The following is a 22,963-nucleotide window of genomic DNA, read 5'->3' as shown; positions in this document are numbered from 1 at the left end:
CTGTTGCAGACGGGGAAACTGAGACTCAAAGAAAGCCAGCAGTATGCTCGAGCACACACAGCAGGAAGGGCAGAGATGAGTTCGCTCTGCCTGCCCTTAACCCGGACCGCCCTGGGTGCACCCAGGGAGCCCCCTCCCGGAGGGGCCGATGCACTTCAAAAGCAGCGTTGTGACGTGTCAGGGCTGAGCAAAGAACAAGGGGAGACCCAGGGAGAAGCCCCAGCGGGCGTCCCTCCCTCGCTCCCCACATCAGCACTCAGGCTCTGAGCCTCTGGGGACAGTGGCCCCAGACCCGCCTCACTGGCACCCTGGGGAAGGGAGCTGACCAGCCTGCGCGTCAGCCTCAGCCTGCAGTCTTCTCTAGTCCTCCCACGCCCCCAGGGGTCGACACCATCACCCCCATTTTCAGACGGGAACACTGAGGCTCAGGGGGATGAAGCGACCTGCCCACGGGCCCACCGCTGGCAAGTGGCAGGTCGATATTCTTAAAGCCGGACCGTCAAACTCACTCTTGTCTCGTGAATCCAGGCACCAGAGGGGGCACAGCCAGGAAGATTTCACTAAAGATGGGTGTGGGGAGGCCCCTCTCCAAGACAAGGGAGAGGCGCAGCTGGGAGTAGGGGACCCCTGCCCTGGCCTGTCTGCTGCTCCTCCCCGAGCCCACGGGCCTGACCCCACGGCCCCCTGGCAGGGGAGGCCCGGCACCGAGGGCTGCTCCCTGGCCTGCCCGGCCCTGCTGAAAGGGGCTTCTCAGCCCTCACGAGGCCTGGTGATGCAGCCACGTGAAAACCCAGCTCGGCCACAGACACGTGGTCAGCCCCGTGGGCCCAGGTGTGCCCCTTCTGGGACGGAGCCGAGGAAATATTCCAAAAGGTGAAAGAGGCTCAGGCACGGAAAACGTGCATTATTTATAGCAGCGGAGAAAGTGGGGACATCCCAAGTGGCCGACACCACACACGCAGCGGAGTAGGCGGAATGGGCGGGCGGCCTCGGAAAGCTCTGGTCCCGGCCGAGCCCGGGCGGGGGTGGGGGGAATCATCCACGTTCACGACAAGTCGGGGAAGGATGAGAAAGACGTAAACAGGGGGCGGCCGATGGGCCGACAGGATGGGAGGGAAGGTGTCCAGCCTCCCGGAGGGACCACCCCTGCCTGGCCTGGAGCTCACAGTCATGTCACTTGTTTTCATTCCTTGTTTGTTGTCTGTTTTATACCAAACTGTGAGCACCCACGAGGGCAGGGCTGTGCCAGGGTCCACACTGCACGGGGCAGAAGCCTACCGTGGGACATCCCGGGGTGGCGCGGGTCCCCAGGGAGCTGGGGTCTGAGCCCCAAGTCTGGAGATGGGGCCCGGCTCATCACGCACACAAGGCTGCTGGGGGGGCTGCTCTGGGCGGGGAGGGGGCGCCCTGGATCCCTGTCTGGTTCTCCCCGGTTGTGGCAGCTGTTGGATGGCTTGCAGACCAGAGGGGAAACCCGTCCCCAGCGGTTTTTGTCATTTCCTACCTCGGTAACACAAGTTGCTCCTGCAGCCGCCTCCGTAGCTGGGCGGGCACTCAGAGCAGGGCCGGCCGTTTTTGTAGGGCGCTTCTCCAATCCAGTTCCCCCTGAAGACAGAGCAGAGACACCCATCAGGAGGGGCCGCCACCCGAGGGCCCAGGGCTGCGCCTCTCCTTTCCTGGGCCTCTCGGGGCCCCAAACCCAGAGGGGAAGAGGAAAGGGGTGCGCTGTGTCAGGGGGGAAAGGCAGCTGCCCTGGGTCCCTCCTGTGCACAGAGAGGCTGGAGAATTCTAGAAGAACCCCAGTCTGGAGCTACGACACGTCTTTCTCCCTGGCATCTTTGTCCTGTTGCGTTAGTGTGCGTGCCAACACCCCACCGGCCCCACATCGACCCTTTTGCTCCCCCTCCCACACCTCAGAACATTGTCAGCTACCCCCTGACCCCAGCCCCAACCACCCTGCACTAGAAAGCTGCTGGGACGCCTTTTAAGCCATTTCTCAAATGAGTAAAAGCCAGCATGTTCTAGGGGGTACCTCGTGATTACTGAGCTCTTACCCCATACCCAGCCCGGGTCACTCCACCCTTCCAACACCCCAGGAGGGATGGGCTGGAATTCAACCTTTTGGCAGAGGAGGAAACTGAGGCTCAGAGAGGTTAAGTGCCTTGTCTGAGGTCACACAGAGAATGAGTGGAGGGGCTCAGATTTGAACCCAGGCTGTGGGGCTCAGAGCCTTTGACCACACTCTGCTCTCGGGGCTGGACCAAGCTTCCTCGGGGCATCCCAGATGCCATCACCTCCCTCTGAAGTTCCCAGGCCAGGAAAACCGGAGGCCGCAGGCTGGGATTGCTGCAGGGGCCAGGTAGCAGGTGGTGCCAGAATTCCCAAGCCTGTCTCACAGCCCCTAGGCCTTTGGCAGCACAAGCCGGAACAGCGAGTGACTGGGGACCAGTCTCTGTGATTTGTTCTAGAAACTTCCTTCGTGGTTGCCCCAGTCATCCATTTGTTCACTCGGGAAGGAGATTTGGGGCCTCGCTGCCAGGCCCAGCTTGGCCCCAGCCTCCTCCAGCCAGGCAGGACAGAGCAGACTCCCTGGCTGGGACCCCCGCCCACTCCCCCTCTGAGATGGGGTCATGGCGGGAGGTTGTCGTGAGCATGAAGGGAGCGACTGTGTGGACGCCCTCGCCCGGGCCCTGCTCCCGGGGCAGCTCCGTGCTCTCCCAGCCTTTGCTAAATCAACAGGCTTGCCCGGGTGACATGCTGACGGCTTTCCAGGGAGGCCAGGGCGGGGTCCTGCTGCTGTTGGCCGGAAGACAACTGCAGAAAACACACTCTCTGTTTGCCCTCCGGCGGCTCAAAATAGCGGAGTGGCATCACTGAGGGCCGCGTGGGGATCAGGTGAGAGGGCGGGCGGGGACCGTCCTGGCACACACCCCACCTCCACCTGTGCTACAGCCCCCGCTCGGCTGACCTCCTCTGCCGGGCCGTTCAGGCTGCTGGGGACTCTGGAGGTGTCTTCGGGTGAGTCCCCACGCGGACCATAGCCCAGGGACCAAGAGCGCCACCCGACCTGTCCACTGCCGCGTGAGCCTCCAGGGCTCCATCCGATCTGGGTTCCGGGACGGGCTCGTCCCTCTCCCCCAGCACACCTGGGGTTCCACGTTTCCTCAAAGACACGCCACCCTCAGACGCTCCCGGGCCATAGCACTCGGATAGCATCTGTGGAGTGTGGCTGGGGGCCAGGCCCGCCAACGCCCTGCCCCGGACACGCCCGACCTTCCACAGCCTGTGAGTAAGTGTCCTCCCCTCGCGCACAGGACATTGAGGTACAAGACTCCATCCCCTGGCCTCACCCGCAGGGAGCTGAGCCCACCCTCTCGGCTGCTGCCCACATGCCGGGGGCCTGGGACCGTGTCCTGCACAGCCAGGGACTCAGACTGGACATGGCGGATACCCCGCAGAAATCAAAGAGAAAGGCTCACTGACGGCGTACCAGGGACGCGTCTCACAGACACGGGGTTGAGAGGAAGACCTGGGCACAAGAGGGTGTGTCTCTCCCGTCCACTCACAGGAGGGTCCAGACCAGACAGACGGGCCGGCGGGGAGAGAGGCCAGAAAGGCGGCCTCTCCAGGGGGCATTGGGAGCCTCCTGGGGCCCTGGAAATGTTCACGGGCCTGATGTGGAGGGGTTACACAGGCGTAGATGGATTCTGAGGAATGAACTGTGTCCCCAAATTCCTATGCTGCAGCGCTAACCCCCAGGGTCGCTATATTCGCAGATGGGGCCTCCAAGGAGATAATTAAGGTTAAACGAGGTCATAAGGGCGAGGCCTTGATGAGATGGGATTAATGACCTGGGGAGAGATGCCAGAGAGCTCTCTCCCCCTCCCTCCCTCTCCTTCCCTCTCTGTCCCTCCCTCTTTTTCCCCGCCCTCTCCCTCTCTCTCTCTCCCTTTCTCTCTCTCCTTCCCTCTCTCTCACCCCCTTTCTCTCTCTCTCCCTCTCTCTCCCTCTGTGTGGTCAAGGAAAGGCCACGTGAGGACACAGGGAGAAGGCGGCCGTCTGAAAGCCAGGAAGAGAGTCCTCACCAGGAACGGACCCTGCAGGACCTTGAGCCAGGACACCAGGCTCCAGAATTGTGAGAAAACAAACGTCTGCTGGTGGAGCCCCCAGCTGCGGTATTTTGTTATGGGACCCAAGCTGGCCAATACACACAAATATGTGTGAGAATTTATCAGGCTGGGCCCTTAGGATTAGTATATTCTACTGTATGTAGATTATTCTTTGTTCAAGAAAAGGGGTGGGGGCTAAAGAAAGGAAGAGTTGCGTTTCTGATGGGACTTCAAGTATATTTTTTTATGTAAAGAGCAAATCGAGGGCTAGCCTGGTGGTGCAGCAGTTAGGTTCACATGCTCCACTTTGGTCTCCTGGGATTCACCAGTTGGGATCCTGGATACGGACCTATGCACCGCTTGTCAAGCCATGCTGTGGCAGGCGTCCCACATATAAGTAGAGGAAGATGGGCATGGATGCTAGCTCAGGGCCAGTCTTCCTCAGCAAAAAAAGAGGAGGGTTGGCAGAAAACGTTAACTCAGGGTTAATCTTCCTCAAAAAATAAGTAAATAAAAACTAAAAGAGCGAATCGAATGAGTCCTCACTCCCCACCTGCCACTCGGACAGGAAGCCCACCACAGAGAACCAGTTTCCTGCTCCTGCCGGGGGCCTGCGTCCGTCCCCAGCACAACACAGTCTCCCACCCTTATCCCGCTGGCCACTGAGACCCCGCCACCACGGGCACACCACGTGCTTTACGGAGCTTCTGTTTCCTCCCAGCCTCAGCAACTCCCCCTTCATCCCACCTTCTCTCGGCCACTCCCGACCCAGACCAAATAAATGAGGTCATCCTTGTTTCCTCCAGAAACTGAGCAAACATGCCTCAAGGGCCCGTGGTGTGAAGGGCACGGTGCTAGGATGGCGGCCAGGCCGGCGGCCAGCACGCAAATCGCAGGCTGTGCACTGGGTGAGCAGTTCTCCGAGAATCAGCACATATTTGTCTGATGAGCGATGGAGGTGATGGAGGAAAGGGATAAATGAGACGGGATGATATCAGGATGCTGTAGGGGGAGGGCCATCTGCCGCATACGTTCAGAGAAAAAAAAACACCACTATGGCAGACCCTACTGGTTGCTCAGCCAACAGCTCTTCCTGCTTCTGACTGGCTCAGGTAGTCCCAGGGATGACGTGTGAAGCCAACTGGGACAACTGCATTGGTTGAAGCCAATTAAGGCAATGTCATTTGGTTGAAGTCAATTAGGGCAATCTTGTTTCCTCTGGTCCATGAGTGGCCTAGTCCCGGCCAATGACATAAAGAGAAAGTAAGCCAGGGGTGAGAAAGCCTAAGAGAAAACCTTTTCTACCATTCTCCTCTCTTCTGCTTGGGAACATGTGATGGCTGGTGCTCTGCAACCATCACGGGACCATGAGGAGAGGATGGTACAGCAGAAAGACAGAAAGAACCTGAGTCTTCATTGACACTGCTGAGCTCTTAAGCTAAGCTGGATGCACCAACCTCCAGACACCGTGTTACAAGAAATAATGATGAGATTTCCCCATTTAAGCCACTTTTAGTTGGGTCCTTCATGGCAGGCAAACACATCCCAACCCATAAAACCATGTTGCTTGTCCTTACTTTGGAGAGTAATTGCAGACGAGGTAGACCGCATTCTCCCACACCTCTCCCCAGACGTTCATCCTCTGGCAGGTGTTCACGGCACAGCCGACCTTGTTGGTGGTGGCCCAGACAATCTGAAAAGATGACATCTGTGCATCAGAGCTCAAGGGTGGCACACCAGGGCGACCTCATCTGGCTGCGTCTATCAGGTATGGGGGGCAAGAGCGGAAGGACCAGATTTTTTTTCCTAACCCACTGATGATCCATACATTTGTTTGAAAAACAAGACAAAACCAAAACATGAACAAACAAAACCAAACCACAGACCAGGAAAACGCCCCAGCAATGTAAAATTGCCATGGAAGTTTCTAGTGCTTACTCTCAGTTTCCGTCCTTGGGAACAGGTCACAAACAGCTCAGCCCACCAGCTATACTTTGAGTGGCACCAAATTAAAGGAAAGTATTAAAGCAATGACAGCACAGATGGGGCTGGTCTCCACCTGGGCAGTGACCCCGCGGGGCTGGGGGGTGATGGGCTTGGGCACCGGGCCGAGGCCACGGCCATCCCCCTGGCGTTACCTGGGTGTAGTGGGTGCACATGGCCCCTGAGCACCTCTCGGGGCACCAGGGCTTGCACTCGTCGGGGGAGGGGTAGGTGTAATCCTTCACCTCGTCATACCAGGACTGCACGTGGAAGCCGGGGGAGCGATACCTGCAGGGGCAGATCAGCTTGTTACGTCCCGGCTGCCACACACCCAGCCAACGGAGACCACGCTGGCAGCCCCGCCACCCCCGGGGCAGGCTGCAAGAGGGGCTCCTTCGGGAGCAACAGCCCCAAATCCCAACCAGCACCTGTTAAAAGTGCTTAAAGCCCAAGGAATTGGCCCGGAGCTCAGCTGGGCGTCCCTGGAGTGCCCCTGAGTCCCAGGAGAGTCCTTGGGTGGCCACAGGCCACCTGTGTCTGCACGGAACTTTGGCCCCCAGTGAGTCCTTTGTGTGTTAACAATTATGTATTTATTTCCCTGTACGTTTGGGAAAATCTGTGCTGCCCATGAACCCCATATTTCACAGATATTATCGCTTAAGATAAGAATCCATTTAAGATCTGAGTCCATTGAAAGTCAACGTAGAGAAAAAAATAGTAAGGAAATAACTGAATGGGTGACGTGCAAGGGACACCCGCAACAGCAGGAGGGTCTGAAAGCTGGGGGATGACAGGGCAGACGGGTCCCAGTCAGCCCCCAAATAGGGACCTAGAGCCTCAGGTTTCCGTATTGTCATGACTGGATTCCTTGCTCAGCTGCCGGGGGACCCAAGGATGCAGCCACAAGGCAGAAATCTCAAGGGCGCAGAAACCCAGAGGGACGCAGAGCGCTGCCAACCCGGGGCAGACCCTTTAGGAGACTTCCTATCTAGGATTTTATCCCCGGAGCCCTCCCTCGCCCCCAGTAAGGAGGAGAGCCCCGGTCATCGTGGGTGGCCACTGCCCCCTCGCCTCGGCCCCGTCTGCCACATTGGCACCGGTTATTTTCTTACCAGGAGAGAAAATAAACTGGGTGCAAATGCCTGGTGGCTGTCACCAGCAAGTGTAAACAAGTGGTTTCAATAAAGAGAAAAGGCTCAGGGGGGCACCGGTGGTTTCTGAGAGCACTGCGGCGGGAGAGACAGTCAGGGGTCTTGTGACAATGACTGTCAGGCCCGGAGGGGACGGTGGCAGTCAGTGACGAGGCGGGAAACGGCCTCTCCTCCTGGGCCAGCTTGGGGAAAGGCACGCACACAGCAAGGGAGCCACCCGCGGAAGGACCCCCACCGCCCTGACCCCGTCCCTTTTCCTGAAGACCCAAGGCCAGGCTGGGTGGTCGTGGGAGGAGGGCCCTCGGCTGCCGAGGGGCCTTCGAAGGAGGGGTGCTCTTGGAAAGCGAGTTAACAGGACTCACCCAGAGGGGGAGGTCTGTGCCCTTGGCCCCATCAATCCTAGTGCTCAGAGTTATTCTAGTGAAATAACTCAAATGAGCCAACAACAAAAAAAAAAAACAAGCTACAAGAATGGACCGGCTAAATGTTGGTCTGTCAACTTGACGGCGCACAGGCAGCCTTTACGAGACGATAACCATGACAGCTCTGTAAGAGAAAAGTCGTTTGATCTTGTATGAGAAGGAAAAAAAAGAAAGAATTAAAAGCCGTCCTGGCCACAGTTACAACTGCGTAAAAATATGCCGGCCCCCGGCCAGACGCTACCCAGGAGCCAGCAGAACGAACGGAGCTGGAGCAGGGCGGTGGAAGGCTGGATTTTTTCCCCTTTAGACATTTTCTTTTAATGCTATCGTTAAGATTGATTTTACAAAAAGCAGAATTCCCCAGAGGAAAAATCCGTGTTGATTCGATTCCATGAAGCCACGTCTCTAGACCCACCATGTCCCCAGCCTGGGCATCGACCTGGAGGAGGGTGGAGCTGCTCGGGGGTCAAGCTGAAGTCCAGACCTTAGAGAGCTGGGTTTGGTGTCAGGCAAACCCTGACCTGTATTGTGAGGGGACATGTCCAACGCCAGCAGCGTCCCCCACGGTGGACAGGTTTCAGCAGAGCTTCCAGACCGGACACACTGGGACGAAGGACCTGGCCACCCACTTCTGAAAACACTGGCCACGAAAACCCTGTGCACAGCAGGGAGCACCGTCTGACGGAGCCCCGGAGGGGGAGGGGACAGCGCAGACAGACCAGGCAGGGTCCGCTCTGCTGGACGCAGGGGCCACCAGGAGTTGGAATCGACTCCATGGCACTAACGACAAATCGGTCACTACGGCTTAAGTGGTCAGGAGACATTTTTCCCAGCTGCTCTGATGAAACAAGCCCTCAGCCCGGGGGGGGACTTTCGGCCAGCTTGGGTGCTGGGTGACATGGCCCAGCTGACTTTGGGGGAAGGCCAGCGGGCGGCATTTAACAGACGGCTGCCGAGCGCCCCTGTCCAGCAAGAGGGCGCAGGCGCTGCCAGGCCAGGAGGCCTCGGGGGGGCTGGACGGACGAGGAGGGGAAGGTGAGGGGGGAGCAGCCCGGCTGAGCCCCAACGAGAGAACAGAACGCAGACACGCGGGGGCGGGCGGAGAAGACAGGACTGACGGCCACTGCAAGGCCACATTCCCGCTTTCCCCGCTCACTAAGCCAGCTCCCACCCTCCCGCTGGATGCAACTGGCTCAAGAACCCTTTCAAGCAGACAGGATGCAAACGCCAAGCTGGAGTCCTCAACCAGGCACGCATCCATTTTGCCAGTTACTCGGAAGTGTCCCTGGGCCTGAGCCTCAGTTTCCCCACTTGCAAATGGCATGGGTGGTCTCTCTCTCGGTGGGTGATCTGAGGGCTAAATGCGACAACGGACTCCCAGTCGGTGCTCAGCAGGGGTGGCTAGCTCACAGGTCAGGGGGCCGCGGGAGCTCTTACCTGCCCCAGTGCACGGCCAGGTTCTGCCCGATGGATACCAGCAGGCTGGTGGGCCCGTGCTCCCAGATGCACTCCTGGGCCCACGCCGCTGCCGACCTCTCCAGCTCGTCGTCCCAGGTCTGCAGTGGGGGGAGAGACGGGCACCGGGTCAGAATCAGGGAGGGTGTAGGAACCGGAAATGCAGTGACGCCCCGCCTGGGGCCCCGGGAGACCCCACGGGCTGGGTATGGCTTCTGTGACGCTGGGTTCTGCGCATGTTGGTTGGCTCCTAGCCCAGCAAGCGGGAGGGGACAGGTCAGCAAAGTGCTCAGAGGAGCCGGACCCAAGGCTGCCCTCGGAGCTTCTGCCCCACCTCTGACTCGCCGGGGACGCCGGGCAAGTCACTTCTCCTCTCAGCCTCAGTTTCCCCATCCATGAAACGGGAGGATGAACAAGTTCGGGGGACGGATGGTGGTGACGGGTGCACAATAGTGTGAATGTCCTCAATGCCGCTGAACTGAACACTTAGAAAAGGTTGGAATGGGGGGCAGGCCCGGTGGCATAGCGGCCAAGTTCACGGGCTCCGCTTTGGCGGCCAAGGGTTTGCAGGTTCAAATCCCAGGAGTAGACCTAACACTGCTCATCAAGGCGCACTGTGGCAGCATCCCACATAAAATAGAGGGAGATGGGCACGGAAGTTAGCTCAGCGACAATCTTCCTCACCAAAAAAAAAAAAATTTTTTAAAGTTCGGAATGGTAAATTTTAGGTTAAGTATATTTTACTGTTATTAAAAAAAAAAAAGTAGGAAGAAACGCCTTCGACTCGCCCGGTCCTGCTCCCTAGGGCACAGCCCCTCCTGACTCGGGGGCGTGGGCAGGGGTCTGGGCCTGCGGCCCCTCCTGCCTCCAGCTGGCCTGGGACACACAGCACTGGGGAAAGAGCGCAGTTCGCCGAGCACGCGGGCCATTTCTCTTCTCTGAGGGGACAGACGCCCAGCTGCCCGCCCGGGGCCTCACACCAGCTGCTGCTGTGCCGCCCCCCGGAGTCACGGGCAGACGCTCTGGCTGGTGGCAGGGAGGGGCTGTCCCCCCAACTCTGGGCAGCCCAGCCCGGCACACGGAGGCAGCTCAGGGAAAGCATGTCCGGCAGAGCCCTGAGAAGGAGGCTATTAAACCAACCACGGGACCCCAGTAGGGACCACGGCGAAGCCGCCTGCGCCCTCTCCTCGTCCTGGCCTGCCGCATCTTTCTGGCCAAGATGACGGAGACTCCTCCACATCCAGGGGGCAAGTCCTGCATGAAACGCATGAAATGGGCAAGACCTCCCCTTTCAGCTACAGTGGACATTCTGGGTTCCCCCAGACTCCTCTCTCACCAACAGTGCCCCACCTTTAGTGCCCACCATGCTCTGTGCCCCTTCTGCCTCGGATCTTTCCCCACTGCCCAGGCCCAGCCGGAAATGGACCAGAGGGTTAACGCCTCCAGGGCCACACTCAGTGGGGGACAGGCCTGTGGATAAACGCAGCCACCTCCTGCCTTCTGGGGGGCCATCTGCCTGCTGCTCCCTTTACACAGCAGATCTCGGCAGATCTGAGCCCTCGTTCCCGGTGGGAGACCCCCATCGTGCACAGAGGTTGGACTTCTCCTTCCTGTCTTGAGACTCATGGATCACCTCCTAAAAAGCCATCTGCATGGGGTCAGCCCAGTGGCGTAGTGGTTAAGTTTGCACATTCTGCTTCGGCAGCCTGGGGTTCAGGGGTTCAGATCCCGGGTGTTAACCTACACACTGTTCATCAAGCCATGCTGTGGCGGCGTCCCATACAAAATAGAGGAAGATGGACACGGATGTTAGCTCAGGGCCAGTCTTCCTGAAGCGAAAAAGAGGAAGATTGGCAACAGATATTAACTTAGGGCCAATCTTCCTTACCAAAAAAAAAAAAAAAAAAAGACAGAAGACCACCTGCACCAAGTCAGTGGATCTATCTCCAAGCAGGGGACCTCCTGATGCCCCATGAAGGGACAGACACTGTCCACCAGGAGATGTGGGCCGCGGGGACAGGGGGCAGCTAGCACTCACACCAAGACCCCTCTGGAAGCGGCCAGCAAAGGCCCTTCCCAGCATCCTGGGTGGTGGGCAGAGCCTGTGCAGGTGCCGACCGCCCCACCTCCCCACCGAGGGTCACTGGCTTCTGAGCAGTTCACGGTTTATCCCGCGCCTCGGTTCACGATCACCAGGAACCGCGCTCGCTGTGGGTCTGAGTCCGTAACGCTCCGACAGCTGGGCGGGAGGTGAGCAGGAGGGCGAAGGTCGGGTCAGGGAAGAAAGCCCTGCCCGGCCGGCTCTGGGGGGCTAAAGGCTTTTGAATTCCGGCTGGGGACGTGCAGACTTCACATCTGCTCTGAGCAGGACTCGGTCCACGAGAACCCAGCTCTCCCTCCCCGACGGAGGCCGAGCAGCCCATCCCGGCCCACCCCTCACCTCCCCCCCTCTCGGCTCCAGCCGTGCCCGGCACATAGTAGGACCTCAAAACAATGTTTCCCAAATGCAGGGGCGCGGGGCTGGCAGGCACGGGTGTGGCTGTGTGGGGAGCTGTTCCAGCCGACACACCCTGTTGGCCAGCGCCCTTTCCACGCAGTGAGAATGCCCTGACCGTCACCCCGGAATCACGCATGCATGCATGAATGAATGAATGAATGAATGCATGCACCATGAGGCCTAGTCCCCAGCTCACGCCACCTCTCACTGACCTCCTGCAGTCCCCACCTGCCCGCCCCCCACTCAGCCTGTGCTTTCCCAGCGGAGACCTGCCCCCACAACTAGTCTGCGTCCCTCTAAAGGAAAGGCACGCGTGGTCATTCTTTACCCCTCGAAGGGACCACTCAAGGAAGGAGCGGGGAAGGAACAGGGCAGCAAGATGCACTGGCGAGAGTGTTTGCGTTAAGCCAGGCTCTGCCCTTTCTGGCTGTGTGACTTTAGGCAACTGGCTTCACCTCTCTGTGCCTGTTTCGCTCTCTCTAAATGGGTTAATGGTACCTGCTGGAACAGGATTTGGGGGCAAGCATGGAGCCCCCAGGGGAGGTGCAAAGGAGCCCTCAGGACCAGATATTAAGGAAATGAACTTTCCCAAGCACCCGCTAAGTGCCAGGGGCAGGGCTGGGCCTGTACCTCTAGAGCCGCCATCATCTGGGCACCTGCCACCTGCCAGGGAGCACCAGCACGTTTCCTTTCTTAATTCCCACAAAAGCCCTTGGGGTATGTTTTATTTTTCCGTTGTTGCAGACAAAAAGACCTCGAGGCTAAGCGAGGTTAAGTTACTTGCCTAAGGGCACACAGCCAGGAAGTTAGAACTCTAACAACCCAGCCTTGCCTGGCTCCCAAGGGGGCTCTTCCTGACCGCATGCTGTCACCAAGTGCTGGACCCACTCCACTAAAATAATGTTACTAAAATAATAATAGCAACAGTATATTAACATTTATTTAGTACTGATTGTGCATTTTCTTAGTGACTCCTCCAAACAACCCTATGAGAAAGGTGCTTTTATTGTCTCCATTGTGCCAGTGAGGAAACACAAGCACAGAGAGGCTAAGTAACCCGCCCAAAATCACACAGCCAGCAAGTGGCTGCCACCTAAACTCAGGTAGGCTGGTTCCAGAACCTGTCCACTTATAAAACCTCAAAATGGGGTGTCTTAATTCTCTGGAGTTTTAAAATCCACCTTTCGATGCTGAGGCTATTTCAAAGGACTGCAGCTCGAAGCCCCAGCAGACAGGGCTGAGCAGGAAGCCACGTTTCCAAGACACTTTCTCAAATCACTGCCACCAGTTTGGGTGGGAACAGGAGCAGACAGGTGGCGCGGGGCCGTGGATGCTGGGGTGGAGGGCTGGGCCTCGGACTGCCCTCCTGGCCTCACTGCCCCTGCTCAGAGGCGCCCCAGGAACACCGCGGAAGGCCCCGCTCCCTCCACAGGCGGGCTGTATAGACCCAGAGTGCAACTCCAATCCCGACATATCACAAAATAAAGAAACGGGAACACACGACAGGCTCGTCAGGGGCTGTCCAGGCGCCGGGCCCTCCCGCTGCGGACGCAAGCTCCCCTCCCCGCACCGAGTCCTCCACACGATGGCCAGGACTCGGCCCACCCTCGGCCCTCAGAGCCAGAGGCAGAGTGAAAGGGCAGGGTGACCCAGACGGTGCGATAACAGCGGTGACACCACAGCCCCGGGCGTGGGCATCTCTGCTGGGCGTTTTACCGCATCCCCTCATCACATTGTCACAGGAGCCCCGTGGGATTCTCAGAGTGGAAACTGAGGCTCAGAGCGGCCCAGGAGGCATGAGGTCACACAGCCGGGAGGTGGCCACCCTCAGACCCCGCACTCCGCCCTCGGGAGGGCCTGGTGGAAAGTCAAGGCCGTGTCGGGTCTGAGCCAGAGGGAGGTGACATGACGGGGCTGGTGACTAGGCAGCCTCTGCACCGTGAACCCACGAGTCTGTTTCAGGGGTGTCAAGGACAGAGGCAGGGGACCCTCTCTGCCAGGAGCCCCTGAGCCTGCCACACATCCCGGTGCCTGGGGACACCACGAGACGGCGGCCCCGGCCTCCCCAGCCCCCGGGGCGTGCCCGCGCTCACCATGTGCTCCATGTTGGAGGCGGGCGGGTACACCTGGCCCCGAAGTTTGTTGTGAAGCATGAGGATCTCCTCCTTGTCCGCCCGGGGGATGGCCCTCCGGACCCGGGAGTGGGGTCTGTCCTGCTGGTATTTGCTAAGCATCTTCTCTAAGTGTGTGACGTTGGGCAGGAAAAAGCCTTGGGCTCCGCAGACCAGCAACACCAGCCCCAAGGGGACGACGCCCTTCAGGACACAGCTCATGGCTTCACGGCGGCAGAGAGAACAGGGGTCAGGGCAGCCTGGGTTCCTGGGGCCGAGCCGGGCACGCAAGGGCTCTGAAAGGAAGCAGAAGGTGACGTTACACCCACAGCCGCATCGGCCCAAGCAGTGAATGAGCCGGAGTTCCGTCTCCACCGTGCAGATGTGGAAACAGGCCCACAGAAGCCGAAGAACCAAGGTCCCAAGCAGTGAAGCTGGGGTTCCAGCCAGCCCAGCTGCCCGGATTCCGCAGAGGATGTCCTGCCACCATCTCTCCTGGACTCACCTTCTCTTGTCACCATCTTTTCTAATTCTGAGTCAGCATTTCTACTCATTCCGGCCTCAGGTGGGTCTACGGCCTGAACAAAATTCCATCTCCTGCCCCCAAAGAGCTGGATAAAGTAATCTCCCATCACCAAAGGATTTGCCTTGAACCAGCGTCCGTAGCAAACTTCCTAGTCCCTGGGAAGTAAGACTCAGTTTACCAAAAGTGGTTGACAGGCAAACCCGGACCGATCCTTGCAGAAGGTTCCTCTGATCACGGCCTCCCTTGGGGCACGACCTCACGATTGTCACACACGTGACGCAGTCACCCAGCACCCAGCACCCAGCACCCAGCCAGGGACCCGGCCACGCGCTCTGCTGAGCAACAGCCACCTGCCAATTTTATTGTGGGGGAGAGTGACAGGGGAAGGAGGGAGGCCCCCTCTCGCATCCCTGAACCTGCCCTGCAGACCCGCTCAACCACCAAGCACGTGGCTGCCCTCCATCAGCCTCTGACCACGAGCCTGTTACAGACACGCCAGGTGCTACGCTTTTGGCTGCTGGGTTAGTGGTTCACACGGGTAGTTAGTACCCAGTGACCGCACCGGGATGGTTACTTGTTGGTTGACAAAACCAAGAGCGGTGCCCAGGGGACAGAAGATGGCGGCCGGGACTCCTGGGCTTCTGCGACCCGGTCTTGGAGCTGCCCTTCCCACAGAGCATCCCTGGCATCCTCACCTGACGCGGCCGGGGCTGGAGGCCGTGGGGCAGGGTCTCACAGCCACGTGGGCTGGGACGCACCCTCGAGGATGGACAGGGCCGACCGCAGGAAACCCCCTCACTTTTATTACCCACCGAAGATGGCGATGGTCCTTCCGTGCTTTTTGGGTTACAGGTCCCGTTCCCAAATACCACCTCTTATTAACCTTTCTTCCCGGGCACACGTCTTAGGAAAGGCCGGCTTCGTCTCAGAGCACACTTCCTAACTTTAAAACCCGAAGGTCCGAGTTTTATTAGGTGCATTCCCACTGTGACTTTTGTCCCTTCCGAGAACCATTCCTGAGCACCCATGTGGGCTGGTGACCTCACGCACGTCGTTTCCAACCCTAACGACCACCCAGGAGGTCCATCTGTCGTCCTGTTTTACAGATGAGCAAGCTGAGGCTTAGAGTGGAGACACACCGTGCCGGAGGCCACGCGGCTGGGGAGTGGGGACGCCGGGACTCGAGCCGGTGGGATGACCCTGAGGGCTCAGGACTGTCCATCACGCTATCCACTCCTCTCTCCCTGGGGGCCAGGGTCTCACCTCCTCTAAAGGTCACTAGCTGTGGCCCTCCTCCTGACGTTCGTCCCGTCCAAGGACAAGGCAAGACCTGAGCGAGCGCGTTCATTTACACCTGTCACCTCTGCTTGACTCCCAAGGGAGAGTCGGGTGGCCACCCCATGACCTCTATTGGGCACCTACTTTGTGCTGGACCCTGGGATACAAAGATGAAGCGGACACTGTCCCCAGCTTCACGGAGCTCCCAGCTGGGCTGGGGAGACAGGCGAGGACACCCACAGCCCCCACCCAGTGGGACAGGGCTGACTACAGACAGCGCAGGGAGCCGAGGAACCCCGCCTGTAGGGTGGAGGGCAGCAACCGGGCCTCGATGCTGACCCATCCGGAACCCAAGAGACCCTGTCCTTTCAACGAGGCTCCTCCCTTAGCAACAACCAGGTTCACCATCTAGTAGGCTGGGACTGCGAGATGGAAGCCAGAGGGACATCCTCAGGGGCAGACGCAGAGAGGGCAGGGAGGGGACGGCTGAGCTGGGCAGCCCAGGAGGCAGAGCGCAGAGCCAGAAGCTCTGGGAACACGGCGGTTCCCATCTCCGACCTTGGAAGCCCTCCAGGTCCTGACTGAGCCGCGCTTCCAATAAAAATAACTGCCATGCAGCTGGGGGCGGGGCCGTGGGGTGCTGGCTCTCTTTGAGTGGGTGACATGGGGCTTCTCTCCTAAGGCGTTCCCTTCAGGGCAGAGCCCCAGGGACGGCGGAGAGGACTTCTGTGCGCTCACTGGCCCCGTTGGGAATCAGACCAGTAACACAGAACCTCCGAGGGCCCCTGACTTCTCTCCCAGGTTAGTCACGCCACCATATATGAGCATTTCCCAGCCACAGAGGGCAGGCTCAAAGAAGAGATGCCAAGACACACTGACGCTGGATTAAGACTTGAGACAAAGTGAGAGCGGGATTGACGTCACGGAGCGGCCACTCTCCTGTCACAACACTCGATCTCTTTACTCTACACTTAAGTAGCAGGGAGGGGGGGCAGGGCACCCCCAGAGGAATTGCTTGTATGACTCAACTAGACCCAAAGCTGGGTTTGGTTTAAATCATTAACGGGCACAACTCAGATGGCTATCAGTAGGGGGATGGGTCAATAAATTGTGGGGTAGTCATGAGTGGAATATTATACAGCAGGTAAAAGGAAGGACCTGGAGCCATGTGAGTGTCCACGTAAATAAGTCTCAAATATGATGCCGGGTTAAAAAAGCAAGTTGTGGGATATTACACTAATGGTACTATTTACGTAAATTTAAAAATATCAACCACATTGTGTGTAGTTTATGGATGTATATGTATATGTACATACACCTGTATGTATGTTACATACACATGGGTACACACACACACTCATACACACATTATGCACAGTTCCTGGTGGCGGTTGACTCTGGGGTGAGGGAAGGAGAACACGAGGGACCTCGCCTTCATCCGTAACCCAGTATTTCTATTTTAGAATCTCAAGCAACTATGGCAAAGTGTCAGGCTCTGTTCTCTGAGGAGGACAGGCCGAGGTGGCAAGAGCAGCTAAGTGGTACCCAAAGGAGGGCGTCCTCAGGGCCAGACCTAGGTGGGAGTGCATACTCTCCTTTGGATTTGCCTTTTTAAAAAATTTTTTAAAATCGTAATTAATAAAACAAAACAAAACACTAAAGCATAAAAGGATGATGAAGCAGCTGCCGGCTCCAGGTGCATCCTTCTGGCACGTTCTCCTGAACAAGTGCAACCTTATCCCCAAAGGCTCGACCAGCCGCCCCCCTGTGAACGTTAAGGGCCTCCCACACTCCGTGGCCTCAGACAGTCCTTCCCTCTGAGGGTCCAAAGAGAAGCGACAAAGCCCAGGGTGGAGCTGTGGAGTTGGGAGGACCATGCGGCTCTGTGGAACCTTCCCCTTGGAAGACAACACAAGAGGATGGAGAGAGAGGAGGGTTTCTCCAAGTGTCAGCTCTGCCTCGCGCCAGCCGCCGGCCTGGGTGGAGCCGTTGGCGCTCTGTGCTGGAGCCCAGGGGACCTGGGGTCCACCCGGGGGACGGGGGGCAAGGCCTGGATCCCGATGCTCCTACTCAGGTTGGGCTGCAAGAGGACACTGAAGATACGAGCGGAATGTGACGCTAACAGTGCCGGCGTCTCCTTCACACCTGTCTTCCCAGAGCCCAGCACGAACCTGGGACAGAGGAAACGAGCCCGGAGTTCTGGGCTGAGTTGTGTCCCCCAAATTCACATGCCCCAGGCACCTCAGAACGTGACTGTGTTTGGAGAGGGGCCTTTAAAGATGACTAAGTGCAAACAAGGTCATCAGGACGGGCCCTCATCACGGCACCATGATTGGGGTCCTTATAAAAAGAGGAGACCAGGACACAGACTCGCACGGACGGACGCCCACGTGAGGACACGGGGAGAACACAGCGTCTACATGCCAAGGGGAGAGGCCTCAGGAGAAACCCACCTGCCACCACCTTGACCTCGGGCTGCCAGCCTCCAGGACCGGGAGAGGATAAAGCTCTGCTGTTTAAACCCCGAGTCGGTGGTATCCCATCCTGGCAGCCCGAGCTGACTAATCCAGGTACGAGATAAGAAGCAGAGGGACAGGACTGTGTTCTGAATGTCCCCTGGCCGCTGTACAGAAGGAGGCGAGGCGAAAACAGGAGAATTAGCAGGCCGAGGACCCCGGGCAGTGACACTCGAGCAGCCGAGGTCCACCTACAGTTAAAAAAGAACTTTTTCCAAAGGAGACGTACACATTGTCCAAGGGCGTCTGGGGCTTTGCAAGGACAAGGACAGCTCCCACAGGGGAGGCTGGGGGGGCTTGAGTGAAGGGAGACCTACTGCACGCTGGCGGCTGCGTCTGTCCCCTGGCCCTCCTGCTGGTCCAGAGGTCTGGGCCCGTCACTCCCATTTACAGAGGAGGAGACTGAGGCCTCCGGGGTATAAGGAACCAGCCCAGGGTCACACGACTGCAAGCAGAGAAGTGGGGTTGGAACGTGTCTCCGTCTGACCTCAGAGCCCCTTTCTTACTGTCCTCTGCCTTCCCTGGGAGGGGGCTTCCTTACGCATCTCCCGTCACCACCCATGCAGGGCAGGGACCCCCATAAACATCACAATCTCGCACCGTAACCCTCCTCGCCCTTCTGGGCTTCCGGGCAGACTGCCGGGCCTGCGGCTCAGACGGTGACTGTCTGTGAGGAGGCACCAGCACATCCACCCCAGGGTAGAGGGGCCTGTACGTCACAGGGACACTGCACCAAAACACACCCCGTCATCGGGCTTGGCACCCATCCAACCTCCATCTGCCGACATGCCTTTGACTCAACTGTGATGAGCTGACCTCTGACCCCTGGAATCGATGGGGTCCTCTCTGCAGAGCGCCCTCCGGCTGCCGAGGTCCTGGCCGTTTTCCTAACGGCCTGGAGGAGCTCAAGCTTCTGTGGGGCGACCCCAGCCCGCTTCGGTACCCGGAGAGGGAGGCCCATCCTCTGGCTCTGCACTTTGGCCCCCCGATCCTCCTTGGGCTGCCGAGGGCAAGCCTCGTTTCTGGAGGAGGCCTGCTCAGCTCTCTGTCACTCCTGGCCTCTTTCCAACAGTGTGAGATGCCGCCGTGGACGGCTGTACGAGGCGGCAGCAACGCTCTCTGGAAGGTCTTGTTCTCCTCAGCCGCGGTTACAAAACCCAGCCCGAAGACCGCAAACAAGATAACGGTGCCACGGTCTCATGAGAACGTCCCGGAGCTCAGGCCGCCGGGGGTGTTGGGAGGGGGACAGACCAGGCTCTGAAGCCCCAGGGTGAACAGCGAGACCCAAGCCTGGCAAACAGATGTGGAGGGAGTCAAATTCCTGCAGCATGGCCCGGAGCTGCCACCGCCTCTGCCAAGGAGCTGGCTGCTCTCAACCCCATTTTACAGAAAGGAAAACCAAGGCCGGGGGCAATGCCTGGAACGTGCGAGGCTGCGTGGCTGGCTAGACGTGGAGCCAAGGCTTGAGATCAGGCTTGCTGAAAGCCCGGGAATTTTCAGCATGTGGCTGCTGCCGGATCAGCTCTGCACCCACCCCCGTCCCCGGGCCAGGCTCTGAGGGCATTCGGGGCATTGGCAGGTCCTCATGTTCCCAATCTAGCAACGGGGGCTCCTTGATAGCTATCTCCTGGGTGACGCCACCCCCAAATCCAGCTCTCAGGAGCGCGGGAGAGGAAGGGAACGGGCTTCAAGTCCAGTGCGTCATCTCGCCCGCTGCCTTCGCCCGTGTTTAGGAAAGTCTGCCAGAAAGATGAATCTCAGGACCGAGCCTGTCAGCCATCAGCTCCCAGTCTGTGCCAAGCCCTCTGCTCTTGCACACGCTGTTCCCACAGCTCATCCCGTGACTGCAGCCTGCCCCTTCTGCGGCCCCGGCCTGGCGGTTGAGACTCAGCTCCAGGGGCTGGCTTAATCACGCTCCCCAACCTGTCAGGCTTGTTCACTGCCGGATCACCGATGTCTAACCAATACGTGTTCGATAAATATTTACAGGATGGCCGAGAGGATCTCCCTCCCAGCGAGATCAGAAGAGTCGCACGAGGACGACAGATGGTTTTGGCTTTGTCGTTGACGGCAGCTTGGGCTCTCAGGGAACAGAGACTGGGACCAATTCCTGACACTGCCCCTCACTAGCTATGTGGCCTTGGACATGGCATTTCGCTTCTCTGGGCCCCAGTTTGTGCATCTATAAGGTAGAGATGAATTACAGGATTTGTCAGACACTGGGGATTCAGCACTGAATGAGATGGACAGGTCCGCAGGCGTGATCAACCCGCGAGGCTTCCAGGAAGCAGTGACCTTTCAGCTGAGTCTTCACTGAGGAGCAGGGTTAATCTCTCTGGCTGGGGTCAGGGGAGGGGGTAGGCTGGGGTCAAGGGATAAGCTGTGGGGTGAGGAATGAACGGGATAATGAACATGAACATTATAACATTACAGTGTCAGCCATACAGTGTACAGCTAACAGTGTTAGCTGTTATGGTCATGATGCTAAATGCTCCCCAGATGCCTTGTCTGAAGTAGCTTTTAGAAGGCTGGGATTAATAATGGAGAACTCAGTGAAGAAGACTATTCTCTCTTCACTACAATATTTCAAAGCCCCACCCCTGCCTTGAGTCAAAATCCAATTTTTAAAAATCCTATTAAATGGCTAATGCTTTTGGGGGGAAGCCCTCTCCTAAATTTGAAACACACTTTACTCAGTACATGCCACTTTTTCCCAGCTTTCTGGGGAAGCAGTTTCCAAGATGTCATGACCCAGGTCTGGAGCATCGATGCTGACCGTCCGGCCAGGAACCATCCGTACAAACGCACGTGGTAATTCACGTTGGTGACAGTGAGCCAGCACAGATGCCGTCGCTGCCATGAAGTTCGATCTCCTCCCAGGGCTGTCTCAGCCGAGTCACCAGGCCCGTGGCTGTCCTGGGATCACCACCCTGCGTTGTGTCCGCTCATGCTATTTGCCTCTCCAGCTAGACTACGCTGGAATGAGTGATGTGCTGGTAAATGTTCAACAACCACCGCTCAAAAAAACAACAAAAAAGAAAACATCCTGATTTGTAGTGTCTGCCAATTCCCTTGATATAAATACTCCCTTTCTGGCCAATTTCAAGCAACCAACATGAGGTCACTGACCGTGGAATTTCTGGAAAGAGACTCGCAAAGGCTCCATCAGGTACTCCTTCCATCATACGGATACGATCGACAACAGATGCCAAGAACCTCCAGAGCAGAGATAACAGTAAAGTGGGGTAAAACATTAGGATAAGTTTTGAGTATTTATTACCCGCATCTGGAATATGACTGACTTAATGGTAAGTTTATATAATTTAACATTTAACGATGGTTGTGTTTAATTGACTCACAACCTTTCTGAAACTTTAACTCTCGGCTCTCATTACCAGGACAAGCCAGCTCCAGAGCACCACGGCTGGCACCGAGTCTTGTTCAACTTTATACCCCAGCATGCATCACTGCTCAAGCAACATGCATCTCCAACAGCCCAGCCCACACTTGATGCCTGTGACACTGTGCCAGGTCCTCTGCTCCCAGCCTCTCCCGGTGCATCCTTTCCGCAGACTGATGCGGTCACTCTGATTATCAGCCCCATTTTACAGATGAGAAAACTGAGGCTCCAAACAGACAAGCAGCTGGCTCACGGTCATAACAGAATGCCTGTGGACAGTGCCGACTGTTTGTCACACTCTGTTTGCTGACCAATCCTGGCTCGCCCACACAGCAGCTCTCCAAAACGTCACGCAGGACAGACCGACAGCCCCACGTCAGGCAGACTCACTCAGCGAGACACCCGCCCACAGGACAGCAGCCGACCCCAAAGGCCAGGGGTGCCCCAGGCTCTGCTCTTCCTGAGAAGCACAAAGGAGAACTCAAAATGTGAGCGAGGCCAAGGGCAGATCAGAGCCGTACCCACAAACCACCCAGAAATTCCAGGAATGAAGCCGTGGCTGGAAGGACGTGGTGGGGGAGGACACCCCGGCACGTCTTGGACAGATCCCAGGACCGGGCAGACCCCCCCGGGAGAGCGTCTGGGTGAGCACCAGACGGGATGGCGCCCCTCCTGCACTGGATGCAGTCGGCTTTCCCTCAGCCCTTCTGGACAGGGGAGGAAACAGCCCCGTTCCTTCCCTCACTGGCCACTCTGCCCCCAGCCCTGGGTCCCCTACAACTGAGGACAGTGGGCCAACAGTCCACTTGGCTTAACAGAAACACCAGCCCCACGGGCGCCTTCCTTCCTCCTGTCCCCTAGGCAAAAGATGCATCCTTATAGGATATAAGGGACAGCAAGGCTGGGGGCAAAACTGGATAAATCCAATGTACAAAACCCATTCGATTTAATACCATGCCGAGAGCATAGGCACACAATCCTGGAGAAAAATAGAAGAAAATGCAGTCAACAAACACGTATTCTACTTTGCGCAAAAAAAGAACTAAAACCCAGGTGTGTTCACTACAAGCCAAGGTAATATATAAGAGACTGGATAATGAATTAATACAGTCTCAAAATAGCCGGTCCTCACTCCTGGGGCCCTTCCTCCCTTCTTGCAGATGTGTGGGTGTTTCCTTGGAAGTGATGCTCCCAGCAAAGCTTTAGATAGACAGCAGGAAACCTCCATCTCCGAAGGACAAGCAGCCAAGGGCTCCCAGAAGACAGGTGGAAAGGCGGGGACGTTGGGTCAAAGCCGGGTTCGAATCCTGGCTCCCCCACGTGGAGCTGTGTGCTGCCCAGAAGGTCCCTCACCCTCTCTGAGTCTGCAGCTCCTCACAGGCACCGGGAGGCCCTGAACTGCTCCCCAGGCTGGCAGAGGGAGGGTGTGAAGATCGCATAAATAGCGGGATAAAGAGCCCGGCGGCAGAGTCCGGGACTTCCCGGTGCGTAATGACCGTTCTTGCACTTCTCCCG

The 22,963-nt window shown here is 57.8% G+C and overlaps 1 protein-coding gene across 2 annotated transcripts in view; it reads right to left on the bottom strand.

Annotated features, from left to right (window-relative positions):
• CRISPLD2 (cysteine rich secretory protein LCCL domain containing 2) overlaps positions 1-22,963 on the bottom strand; it is a 64,935-nt gene that overhangs the window by 35,451 nt on the left and 6,521 nt on the right. Inside the window, exons 2-6 of one of the 2 annotated variants that reach the window (XM_001499908.6) lie at positions 13,711-14,024; positions 9,103-9,221; positions 6,248-6,380; positions 5,687-5,802; positions 1,505-1,605 (exon numbers count right to left, since the gene is read on the bottom strand). In XM_001499908.6, the coding sequence (XP_001499958.2) occupies positions 1,505-1,605; positions 5,687-5,802; positions 6,248-6,380; positions 9,103-9,221; positions 13,711-13,950 (709 nt within the window). In that variant the 5' untranslated portion in view covers positions 13,951-14,024. Of the gene's footprint in view, positions 1-1,504; positions 1,606-5,686; positions 5,803-6,247; positions 6,381-6,520; positions 6,799-9,102; positions 9,222-13,710; positions 14,025-22,963 lie in introns of those variants that run through there. The other variant, XM_023637428.2, reaches the window with a different exon arrangement.

Source organism: Equus caballus, chromosome 3, assembly GCF_041296265.1.
Source record: "Equus caballus isolate H_3958 breed thoroughbred chromosome 3, TB-T2T, whole genome shotgun sequence".
Lineage (NCBI taxonomy): Eukaryota > Metazoa > Chordata > Mammalia > Perissodactyla > Equidae > Equus > Equus caballus.
Note: the sequence above shows the minus strand (reverse complement) of the source record. Positions and strands in the feature narration are given on the sequence as shown.